Below are 12,172 nucleotides of genomic sequence, written 5' to 3' on the forward strand. Positions count from 1 at the left end.
TTACTTTCAACTAACTTCATTTGATTATTTTTAATGATTGTCTGAATTTCAATTTTTCAAATTTTGTTTATATTATTAAGTACTTTAATCATTAAAATTTTGAATAAATTCTTAATATCATTAATAATATTTTGTGGGAATAATCTTTATTTGCACTCTTTAGGTAAATCATCAATAGCCTTTATTGTCAATCATTAGTCATTACCATCGACCACCTTTATTATAACAACTATCATAAACTATCATTAATATCTCTATCTTTACAATATATTCATTGTCGTCATTGTTGTTACTGTAATCTCTATTATTATTTCAACCACAATCACCACCGCAACCAATGTAATAATCACCTCCCTCGTTGGAAGTAGCATCACCATCAACTGACATCAATACATCATTAACTAATAACATCAATCGTCTTCACCATTACAATCATCACCACCATAACCAACCTTCACCGGCATCATTACTAGCCAGTAGCTAGCTACTACACTAGCCATTACAAGCACTTAGGGCTCGTTGAGTTGGAGTTATAACGTATAATAATCTCATGATAAAATATAGAATTATTCTATCTTATGTATGACTGGAGGTATTAGGTAGTCATAGGACTAGTTATTCTACCATTTTTATTATATTAATAATATAATTATCTCATATATATAGTGAAATAACTTATCTCAAAATTAGTTATGTAGCGACAATTTGTTTCCGAGCAAATAACCCTAACACTACACTATAAACTAATATCCGTTATCATTCCGAAAACATAAATGATCATTTTGTTTTGTATCATGCAATACCTTATTTATTTATGAATTTTTCAATATATTTAATTATTTTTATTTAGATTATATGCTTACAAAAAAATTAATTATGCACATAATTTCGATCATTAACATCTTAACAATAACGATTTGGACCCACCTGCTAATCTCTACCCGTATTTGGACCCGATTCCGGAAGTGACCAAAACGGCTTTTGGCTAATCAAAAAGCACTGAACATTCATAACTACTTGCCGGAAAAATCCAATCTTTGGTCGCCGGTAGCCGACGGACAAAACCAGGAAGAAGAAGAAGAATAAAGTGCAGCCTTTAATGCGTGGTTGAGTTGAGATGGTGGCAATTATCTTGACAGAAGCTCTATTTGGAGCTTCACTTTGTACTGATTTCAATGGAGTTTTTGGTTCAAATTACCTCCGTTGCCCTTGTTTTTCATCAGGATTTTCAATTTCCGAGACACCCACTTTAGAAATTTCTCTGGGAAAGAAAAGGGTGAAGAAGCAGAAGAGGAATGCGGGTCCCATTGTAGTTTCTTGTGGCTTAGATAATGTAATTAATAGAGAAGAGCTTGAATTCAAGCCTTCATTTGATGAGTATTTGAAAGCTATGGAGTCTGTTAAAGAAAAGAAACAGAGGGATAGTGTTAGGAGAAAGAAAAGTGAAGAAAAGGGTAAATTTGTGAAGTCTGAGAAGGAGAAATTTGTACGAAGTTCTGATTTTGTGGAGCTTAATGAGAAATATGGAGGAGTCGGAGTACTGAAAGAGAGTGGCGGTGGTGGAAAATTGGAATTTAGAATGGTGAAGAATCAGAGAAGACAGAGCATAAGCAAGGACAAGAATGTTGATGAGATAGTGAGTATGGAAAGAGAGGCTTTTAAGACAATGGATGGTGATGTTTATGATAAACCAAGAGTTACTAAGGCAGAGATGGAAGAGAGAATCCAAAAGCTTGCAAAGTGGTGAGTTATTCCTAGTTTTGCACTTTGGTTAGGGTGATTTCCCAATTGATAAATTCCTCATTTGGTGGTAGTGGTACTGTTTCTTTAACATGTTCTTCTCTTTTGTTTTATTATATTTGTTTTTAGATGCATGAATTGATTGAACCTGTCATATTTCACCTTGATTTTGGTTTACTATAAGGTAATATGGTTTACATATGAGTTGCTAGAGTAGTTTTCCTTGTTCTTTTTCTGGTGTAACCCTTCATAACATAGTGAGCTACCTGTGTATACAGAGGCTAAGAGTAAAATGACTGAATATGTAACAAGATTAAAATTGGTTTGAAATAATTATTTGAAATGTGAGCAAGTGGAAATTTGTTGAATGTGAAGATATAAAGATATACTTTTCGGACAAAGAAGATATAAAGATATATTAGTTTTTATTAGAATTTTCGAGGGGAGAATGGGATTCATTTAGGAAGATGTCAAGTTTTTTGTGTCATTCCAAATAGGGAAGTATGTCAAGTGTGGTGAAGTATACGGAACAAGCAGAATAGAAGATTTGTCTCGTAATAATGAAAATAATACACTTGTATATTTGGGGTAGTGAGAAAATACCATGTTGTGTCAATAATTGGTGGTGGAAGACGATGTACGAATCAAGCAGAGTGACACATACATCTTGTACTCATTTTTTTGGCACCTACCTGGTGTATATTAATGAAACTTTTTGACCTGTATAACAGAAGTGTTTTGGGTTCACCTTGAGTAGTAAGGTTAAACTCTTGGAATTTGTTCTTTTCCATTAGCAGGTTACATAGCTCTTAAGTGCTTCACAATTACGTTTATGTTTATTTATCAAATAGGAATAGGGAAAAAGATGGGAAATAAATGTTGAAGATAGCCTGGATACTCTTGGGTTAATTTGCAAAGGAGCCGTTCCATTAATAACTGGTGATAATTTTGACATTTTCATTTCAGATAAAAAAAAATTACTTGAACATATTGATGTGAGATAGTGCGATTCCCATCGTTGGTGCTGCTTTAAGTTTGTAACATGCATGCGTTTTGCATCATGTATTGTTTGTATCCTAAGAGGTTCCATCTCTTTATGTCTAAATAGCATTTTCTTCTGATGTTGTGTTAGTCTCTCTCGCCTGTACACTTTCCATCTAGCAATTCTTTCCCCTAAATCTAACCGAAGTTGGCATGCCCAATAGGATAAACAGTTGGCGATGAGGCGTACTCTAGGTTGCATGGTTGAGGCCAATATGGCATGCCCAATTAAATTATAGATAGTCAACTAAGATGGCATGCCCAATAAAATTATAGATACAACTCATCAGGACTTTTTGGTAAAAAGTGAGGGTACCAATACCTTAGAGGTAAAGAGACTGTTCCCGAATAAGTTGAGTGTGGAACAAACTCAAAAGAAATACCAACTCTAACTTAACTTAGACAGAAGTAGACATATATGTCTTAGAACAACTGGGATAATGGCAAATTGTTACAGAACAATCGCTAGGCATTTCCTCCAATTCTGGTTTAATTTGAAATTTGTTTTCTAGAGTCAAATATTAATTGGCAAATTGTGAAATCATGGTTTTTCTTAATGCTTTATTGCATCTGTGTGCTTTGTCATGCTCAGTATTTTTTTTTTCTTTTTGGATAAGAATCTCTGAAAACTAGTTATATTTGACATTCAATGGTGCTTAAAGGATAGCTATATGCTTGAGTTACACTTATGGCCCCTCTTATGCATGCCTTACAGAAAAAGTGCCTTGTCTGTGAAGTTATGAAAACAATTCAATTCCTACAATCTCCTTCCCAAATTCCATAACAAACACCACAGAATCAAAAAATGAAGGGTTGATGCTTATCACCCCAAAAAAGGACCTATGTTGCAGTTATTAAGGATCCTCTAAAATTGCTTAACAGTTGGCAGTTCGTTAGTATACTCTTCTTTTCTGACTCGTAGTAAAATATTTCTCGTACAGTCTAAATGGTGCGGACATTGACATGCCTGAGTGGATGTTCTCTCAAATGATGCGAAGTGCTCAGATTAAATTCTCAGATCATTCTATCTTGAGGATTATCCAAATATTGGGTAGATTAGGAAATTGGAGACGGGTGCTGCAAGTCATTGAATGGCTTCGTTCACGTGAGCGCTTTAAGTCACACAAGTTAAGGTATCTTTTCTGTGACCATTTTCTCCTACTCCTTTTCCAGTAGGAAACTTGATAGCCATTTTAGTATATTGAGATACTGCAAGGTCTTAGTGATTCCTGAAATATATTCTGTATATTCTTGATTTGGGATTGTGATACTGGTGATTGATTTAGATGTGGTGCTGATGCTTATGTTACAGTTAGCTATGTATGATGATGTTATCATAATTACTTTCATATATGTGAAGAGGTGACATAACAATGCTTCATTTCTATAAGTTTGTCGGTAATTTTGTTTTTGTTGTGATATGCTTGATTTACTATCTATATCTTCAACGGTAATCATTCTCATGGATCTTTTACTTCCTTCAAATGTGTCGTAGGAAAGCATTTTACATGAAACTCTTAAAAGAATCTACCTGATCTTTTAATTTTTCCTTTATGAACCTTCTAATAATGTTCTGAAATTGTTCTAAGTATTGAATTATATTTTTGGTGGCACATCCTTCCGATCTTTTTTTCTGCTTGGTCTAGGATCAAAGTCTTTAATGGAAAATTGATGCTGATGGACCCTTGGATTGAATTCTTTTGCAAGATATATTTACACGGCTGCACTGGATGCACTGGGAAAGGCAAAGAGGCCAGTGGAAGCACTAAACTTGTTTAATGCAATGCAGGTAACACCTATAAACTTTATTTCCATGACTTGATCTCTCCTTTAATCAATATCTTGTGTCCTATTGAGATGGATAGCTTGTGTGATATGTAACTAATACATCCAACCTCAACTCATTTCCGTAGGAGCACATAACATCATATCCGGACCTTGTAGCTTACCGTTGTATTGCTGTCACTCTTGGACAAGCAGGACATATGAAGGAACTATTTGACGTCATCGATACCATGCGGTCACCACCCAAAAAGAAGTTCAAGACTAATATTATTGAGAAGTTTGATCCACGACTTGAGCCAGATGTTGTCGTCTATAACTCTGTAAGTAATTGAAGAGTACGCAATAAGGGCCAAAATTTTAGGATTGTTCTTGGTTAAATGCACTTGTGGCTCTGACTGCTTTATCAGTTGGCATAAGAGAGTGATGTTGTTTCACCATCATGCTGGGAACTTCTTCTGTTCAGTAAAGAATGAGAGTTTAGCATCTTCCCTATTTTTAAGGAAAAGATGACCGAGATAGACACAAGAAATACAAAGCAGAATTAGAAGCCAAACGATAAAAAAATTCAGCTTGGAATTGGTAATTTATCGTTGCTATGTCTGGAATATTGTACTGACGAGCTATAGCTAAATGGTTAATGCATCAGTGATTCCCCCTTTTAATTAGCACTATATCCAGTAATCTATGCATCTCTACTTTCCTGTGGAAGCTAGGTCCCAAAATTTGAAGCAATCATTCTAATTCAGTGCTATTGCTCCCTGCATGCTAAACTTGTTTTGCTAAAATATGTTTCCTTGACAGAGTTCGTTTTTGAACTATAAACTCTTCAAGTAAATAAATACATAAGATAAGGAAAGGAGAGGAGACAATCATAAGGGTACATCCAACTATGTGGAGCTCTTCCTAATGATCTGTGACTCCGTCTTGGTTGAAGTTCTTGTGTAATTTTTGTTCTTGATGCTAAAACGTGCTGCAGTTATTTTCTGCTGGAAGTCAGTATAATTCAATTTGGTTCAAATGCTAACTCATGAGAATGATTTTTCTCTTTGCTTGTAGGTGTGAGTATATTTTTTGTTGGTTCAAATGAGATGACAGATTTATGAGAACAATTTTGTTCTTTGCTTGTAGGTGCTAAACGCCTGTGTTCGCCGTAAAAGCTGGGAGGGTGCCTTTTGGGTACTGCAACAGCTAAAGCTCCGGAACGAGCAGCCCTCAATAACAACATATGGATTAGTCATGGAGGTAGTTGTCTTTTTTTTTTTTCTGTAGGTGTTTAGACTTTAGTGTGGGGTGACAGTTTAGAAGGCTATTAAACCATTGGGTCTTTTTTGTATTTTCTCTCTTAACAAGGAGTCACTTCCACCCTAATTAGCTTCAAGCAGCTTAGCTCCCATGGGAGGTTTTCGGACATTTGTTGGCAAATACTTGCATGAACTGGCATCTCATGTTTTGTATAACCCTTAACATCTGGCAGTAATTGGTATATGCTGTCCTTGAGATGGGAAATTACATTGCTACATTTTTCTTCTTATGATGTAATTCCTGTCTTCATCAAAGGAAAAATGAGATTAAGTACAAGATGACATAATGTGTTTGGTATAGCTGGTATAACAGAGAGCTTCTAAGAGATACATATCCATAACACCTCATCCAAAAAAAAGAAGAGATTTATATCCATAACATCAGAAGATTCTTATCTTTTTTTAATAGACCCTTAACTAGAGAAATAAGACCCTTAACTAGAGAAATAAGTGTCATCTTACACCTATATGTCATAATAATATTAATAGCCAAGTCCTTTAAGCTCCAAAAAGCAAGCCGGAGATCTGGAAGCTTCTCGGATATCCACTTGCCAAGGAAATTAGAAGAGCAATTTTTCATGAAGTATGTCGAAAGACCTCTACACATGTAAATGTCCAACTACAAATGGACTTCAATTTGGAAAAAGATAACTATTAATCGATTTAATATTGATTATATTTTGAAAAACTGTGGTTAATAGTGTATCCTACTTCTTACTTCTGATGAATTTTTCATGATATGCATCTTTTGGTGCTTTAAATTTTATTTTAATAATTAAGCTATAAATGAGAGAAGAATGAAGAACCTGCTGCATATTGCATATTTGAACAGAGGAGAAAAAAGAAAAGGAGAGAGAATCTTATAGCACAGTAATCTAGCTGATTGGCCCCCTTTACTCATTTCTTCTATTGTTGTGAAAGGACTGTTTCTTCTTTTACTTCCCTTTTTTAAAATACTTTTGGGTTGGTGTGGGGTATGGGATCCCTCTATGCAGGCTTTAGTGCTTGCCTGGAACATATTAGTTATGGAAATATGTTTGATTATACTAGTAGCTAAACTGAAGTGTTCATTCAGGTTATGTTCGAATGTGGCAAATACAATTTGGTTCATGACTTTTTCAAGAAAATGCAGAAGTCATGTGTCCCCAATGCTTTGACCTATAAAGGTAATGCAGAAACATGTGCTTGGTTGACATGCTGCAAGGAATTTTTGCTGAATCAAGTTTTCTTTGATGCATGTAGTTATTGTGAGTACTCTTTGGAAGGAAGGGAAAACAGACGAGGCCTTACTGGCTGTAGAAGACATGGAGCGACGAGGAATCGTGGGCACTGCCAGTTTGTATTATGACCTTGCTCGTTGCCTTTGTAGTGCAGGGAGGTGTGAAGAGGCGCTGATGCAAGTACGTTTCTTGTAATAAGCTTCAATTGATCTTATTCTATTATGCAATTCTGTTTCCGGGCCCAATGATTTATCTTGAATATTCATATACGCTATTAGACATCAAATGAAAGGACGTCATCACGTTTCAGTAAAGTTGTTCCTTCATCAAAATATTTCATTATGTTTCTGACTATATAACATTTAGAAGCAAAATGCAATTGATACGAAGGTAGCATACATAAGTACGTGAATGTCCTGATTAAAAAGAACATAAGTACGTGAATGCATATTCACTACTATTATTCTTTATATGAACTGCAAAAAAATAATCATAAGCTATCTGTAGGACTGCAAAAACACCCACAAGAAACCTAAGCTTGTACTCAATCCTCATATAATCAAAATTCTAAGCACTGCTTGTCTAAGATTTTCTCAAGTATTTTATGTTTTCTGATTCGTTACTTCACTCATAGTTTGCTGAAGAGGTTAGTGCTCTTTTTGTTCATCAAGAATTTCATCTGTGTGCTAGGAGATCCTACTAAATTCATCCTTGATTTCAATCAATAACTGTGATGGAATGAAACTTCGTCTCATACTTTTTCAAGTGAGTTAAATTAAAATTGTTACATTCATTTTCAACCGAGTGATATTCAGGACATTGTTATGCAGTTCACATAACTGGTATTAGTTCTCTAGATTCCATGATCGTGTAGCACATGAAACTCTTGTTGATTTTGTCATCCATGAAATTGATTAGTCAAGCCCATTTTATGTGGACTTTTGAGCATCCCATATTTGGTGTTAGAGTGGGTAAAAGTCCCACATTGGTTGGGGAATGGACTGGTGGTCTCCTTATATGGACTTGGGCAATCATCCCCTCAAAAGCAAGCTTTTGGGGTTGAGCTAGGCCCAGGTGCCATATCTTTACATGGTATCTGAGCCAGGTCCATCCCCGTTTAGGCTCCCAGTCCACGCTCTAGTCAGGCCTGGGCGTAAAGAGGGGTGTTAGAGTGGGTAAAAGTCCCACATCGGTTGGGGAATGGACTGGTGGTCTCCTTATATGGACTTGGCAATCCTCCCCTCAAAAGCTAGCTTTTGGGGTTGAGTAAGGCTCAGGAGCTTTTGGGGTTGAGTAAGGCTCAGGTGCCATATCTTTACATTTGGAAAGCAGGATTTGTCTCGGATTGTCCCTGTAGATCCATTGCGATATCCATTACCTTTACGGCATTGTTAAATATGGGACTGTTGAAATTCCCTCAGTCATTGAATAAGAGGTTTTGATTGATTATCAAGGAGCAAAGAATTTAGGCCATAATACCAAAGAACAGATAACTTATTTATACTTACATGATTTGTGTTGATTATCTCCAGAAAGACCTTTCAGTTAAATACTAATGTTCCTTATATCTTTGGGTCCATCTTCTACTGTGGAACAGATGGGAAAGATATGCAAAGTTGCTTCGAAGCCTCTAGTGGTGACTTACACTGGTCTAATTCAAGCCTGTCTGGATTCTGGTGACATTCAGAGTGGAGCATACATCTTCAACCACATGCACCAGTTTTGCTCCCCAAATTTGATAACTTATAATATAATGCTAAAAGGTTATCTAGATAATGGGATGTTTGAAGAAGCAAAGCAAATGTTTTTCAAGTTATTGGATAATGGTAACTCTATTAGCAGTAAATTGGACGGTAAGGATAAGGTTTTCCCAGATGTCTACACATTCAACTTGATGTTAGATGCATGTGTTGCTGGAAAGAAATGGGATGATCTCAAGTTTGTGTACTCACATATGCTGAAATATGGATACCACTTCAATGCAAAGCGTCACATTCAGATAGTACTTGACTCCTGCAGGGATGGAAAGGTACACTTTGTCAACCCAGTATTCAGCCTTTCATGTTCATTGGTTGTCATTCCTAGGAAATTCCCATGTGAAATTTTATTTAGCTGATCATGGTGTAGACTGTCAAATTATTGTACAACTTTCTGTTTTGTTGAAATATAACTAGCTTTTCTTTAGAGAAAATATTTGAAAAATGACCCGCCCCCAATTTTCTGTAAATAATAAAACCATGTAACTTATGTGTCAAAAAGTAGTAGTATGAAACTTGTGCACAAAATTGAATCAGACCAGTACAATAAAACTAATTCTTTTCTTTCTACATTATAAAAACTAATTTGATCTCTTTATAGTCTGTTTAAGAAAAATATTGTAAGTTCTTGCTATAAAATGTGTCAATGATTTTGGGTAATAATAGAGATCAACACACCTAGGATTGTTACAGCAAAGAAAAGAAGCTTTTTTAATTAGTTTTATCCTTTAGCCAAATCTTTCTTGCTCATATAATACCTCCGGATGTTTTCGTTTTCCTTCTGTGAGAACTATGAGTTATTTGTTTGCTCATGTACTTGCTGAAGTATAACTGATTAGTTGGGTAGTTCTTCACCGACCTAATTGGTATTATGGATGTGAAGATAAGAGCATGATCGTCAGCACTCGGAATTATTTTTGTTGGCTGAAGGAATTAAGAGGATGTTCTGGCATGGAAAATGCTGTCTTAACTTGTTGCCAACAAATTTCTTGCTGGAATGAGAAACCAGTAGACACAATGGGGTTTCTTTTGATTACCAGGGTGGCATACGTGGAGTTCAAATTGTTTTCAATTTGATGCCAGGTACTATGACAAGCCAATGGTCTGAGAGTTATCACCTCATATGTCGCGTACCTTTTGTGATTGTCTACCTACTGCTAGGAATAAAAAAAAATAGGGAGAGGAAGTGGTGGTTGGCACTCTCTTTTCCCTGTCAGTGCAGGACGCAGGGAAGTTTGAGTTAGAAGGTAACTTGGGCTTGAGAAGATACTTTCTACTACATAAGGAGGTTGACTAAGTAGATTGAGTTGGGAGGGTGGGTTGCTTGAGAAGCTTCCTGAATCTCTTTTTTCTTTTTTTTACAGCTGCATTCTGTTTCCTAGTTCTGGAGAGAAATATTATGGTTTTTTAGTTTACTGGGAAGACACCTCGAACTTCCCAATAATTTCCAAGGGTGCAACTACTATCCTTTTATCACTGAAGCGCACAACGTTGTGACCTAGTGGTCAGTAAAGACATCTATGAAGACAACATTAGGTGGTAATTTTTCCCATCTTTCTAAGCTTTTGGTGGTCTGGATGCCACCTTTACAAAAATAAAAATAAGAACTATCCCTATTACCATATGAAAGTATCATTGCTTTGTCATATCGATCTTTTGGGCCAGTATACTAAAGTGAATCTAAGGTTGTTTTGGTTTTACTCTGACAATATCCCACTTTCATTCCTTTAGCTGATGATAGTTAAGAGTTATGACTATTCTACACGGACCTTTTCAGGTGGAATTATTGGAAGCAACATGGAAGGACTTGGCTCGGGCTGATCGGGTTCCACCAGTGCCACTAGTCAAAGAAATGTTCCGCGTGCAGCTGGAAAGAGGGAACAATGCTGCTGCCCTGACTTGTGTTACTGATTATCCTCCTGCTGAGTCTCAGGCATTTTCTGCCAAGTTTTGGATGAAGTTTTTTGAGGAAAATTCTGATCGATTATCAGACGGTACTCTTTTCAGATTGCTACAAGAGGTGAGCCGGATTGTTGCCAGAAATGACAGCAGAATACTCAACAATCTAATGGCTTCTTGTAAAGAATTTTTGAGAACTCGATCGACAAAAGTAGATAGAGTTCATAGTGAAACAGCTCTAGTTTGTTAACTTTGCTACAGCCCAAAAGAAGAAAAATTATCAGATACTGATCTGTTCTTGAACAAGTGCTCTATTTGTTAAGAGTTAAGAGTCAAGTTCATAATCAACTATTCTTTAACCAGTAAAATTATATTTGATTGTTTAGTTCAGCAAGAAGTTATTTGAAAGAATTAACTTTGCCAAAATTGATTTCAAATTGTTGGAAATTATCAAATTTACAGAATTTATCACTGATATGGTCGAAGCAACTTTCATTTCTCCAAACGTGGAGGCAATTATAACACCCAGTTTTCTATATACATCTACAAATAAAAGAATAAAACACGCAACAAATTCAAATGAGCATAGATGAGGGACGAAGCTATACCTGGCCCAGAGCTATTATTGATCTAAATATATGTTTTACTAGACTAAGATACACATCATAAAAATGACTGGATAAATAGGCTGACTAATACACAAAACTGTGTCATGTAATTCAATCTAGATGAACGAAAAAATATAGACCCCTCTTTCGCTTCCAAAAAACTACTCTAGCAATACTAAAAATCCACGACAATGTTAAGCTGTGTGATGGGGTTCATGTCAATCTTCCACAACGATAAGTTGTCAATGCATTACGAAGACTTGACCAGAGATGAACCATAACCATTAAGGTGTGATTTCTGCCATCTCCATGCAACCTGCAAACTCTCTTGAAGATCGGTGTGTTTGGCTGTCCAGTTCAGTTCAAGTTTTATCTTTGTAGGATCACTGAAGACTTCTGCATAATCACCAGGTCGACGAGGAAGGAAGTCAACTTTGATAGGAACTCCAGTGGCTGCCTTGCAAGCCTCCACAAATTCCTTCACTGATCTACCTGTTCTCAGAGACCAAAAGAATTAAGTGAGAACTAGACTCAAAGTGAGAAACTGAATATGATGACACAAGAAGGAACGCCCTACCTCTTCCGGTTCCAACATTGTAGATTCCCACCTTCCCAGGCCTAGACTTTTCAAGAGCTTTCACATGAGCATCAACCAGATCAGTGACATCTATATAATCTCTAATGCATGTACCATCTGTTGTCTTATAGTCTGTTCCTCTAACCTGCAAGACGAAACAGAGGCTCTCAGAGATGAGGGCAGATCATAACTATTTATAACTATTCATGTTATCATGGACACATTTCAGTCCCCCCCCCCCCCC

The 12,172-nt window shown here is 36.2% G+C and overlaps 2 protein-coding genes across 3 annotated transcripts in view; one reads left to right on the forward strand and one right to left on the reverse strand.

Annotated features, from left to right (window-relative positions):
• Positions 1-997: 997 nt before the first annotated feature.
• LOC107011216 (pentatricopeptide repeat-containing protein At1g30610, chloroplastic) lies at positions 998-11,137 on the forward strand. Its single transcript, XM_015210626.2, has 9 exons — positions 998-1,743; positions 3,723-3,914; positions 4,489-4,570; positions 4,695-4,886; positions 5,695-5,808; positions 6,943-7,033; positions 7,110-7,267; positions 8,685-9,116; positions 10,622-11,137. Exons 1-9 carry the CDS (start codon positions 1,118-1,120, stop codon positions 10,991-10,993), a joined length of 2,259 nt encoding a protein of 752 aa, XP_015066112.1. The 5' UTR covers positions 998-1,117; the 3' UTR covers positions 10,994-11,137.
• An 83-nt stretch (positions 11,138-11,220) lies between these two features.
• The window catches only part of LOC107011217 (UDP-arabinose 4-epimerase 1-like), a 6,964-nt gene continuing 6,012 nt past the window's right edge, over positions 11,221-12,172 (reverse strand). For both annotated transcript variants that reach the window (XM_015210627.2, XM_015210628.2), the window contains exons 10-11: positions 11,929-12,073; positions 11,221-11,843 (exon numbers count right to left, since the gene is read on the reverse strand). In XM_015210627.2, coding sequence (XP_015066113.1) covers positions 11,602-11,843; positions 11,929-12,073 — 387 coding nt within the window. In that variant the 3' untranslated portion in view covers positions 11,221-11,601. The remainder of the gene's footprint in view (positions 11,844-11,928; positions 12,074-12,172) is intronic.

Source organism: Solanum pennellii, chromosome 2, assembly GCF_001406875.1.
Source record: "Solanum pennellii chromosome 2, SPENNV200".
Taxonomy (NCBI): domain Eukaryota; kingdom Viridiplantae; phylum Streptophyta; class Magnoliopsida; order Solanales; family Solanaceae; genus Solanum; species Solanum pennellii.

Bases quoted from the DNA above. Each gene is read 5' to 3' on its own strand.
- LOC107011216 (XM_015210626.2), top strand. From the start codon at position 1,118: ATGGTGGCAATTATCTTGACAGAAGCTCTATTTGGAGCTTCACTTTGT. The intron at 1,744-3,722 runs GTGAGTTATTCC...TTTCTCGTACAG, and splicing joins ATCCAAAAGCTTGCAAAGTG to TCTAAATGGTGCGGACATTG. The intron at 3,915-4,488 runs GTATCTTTTCTG...TTCTTTTGCAAG, and splicing joins TTTAAGTCACACAAGTTAAG to ATATATTTACACGGCTGCAC.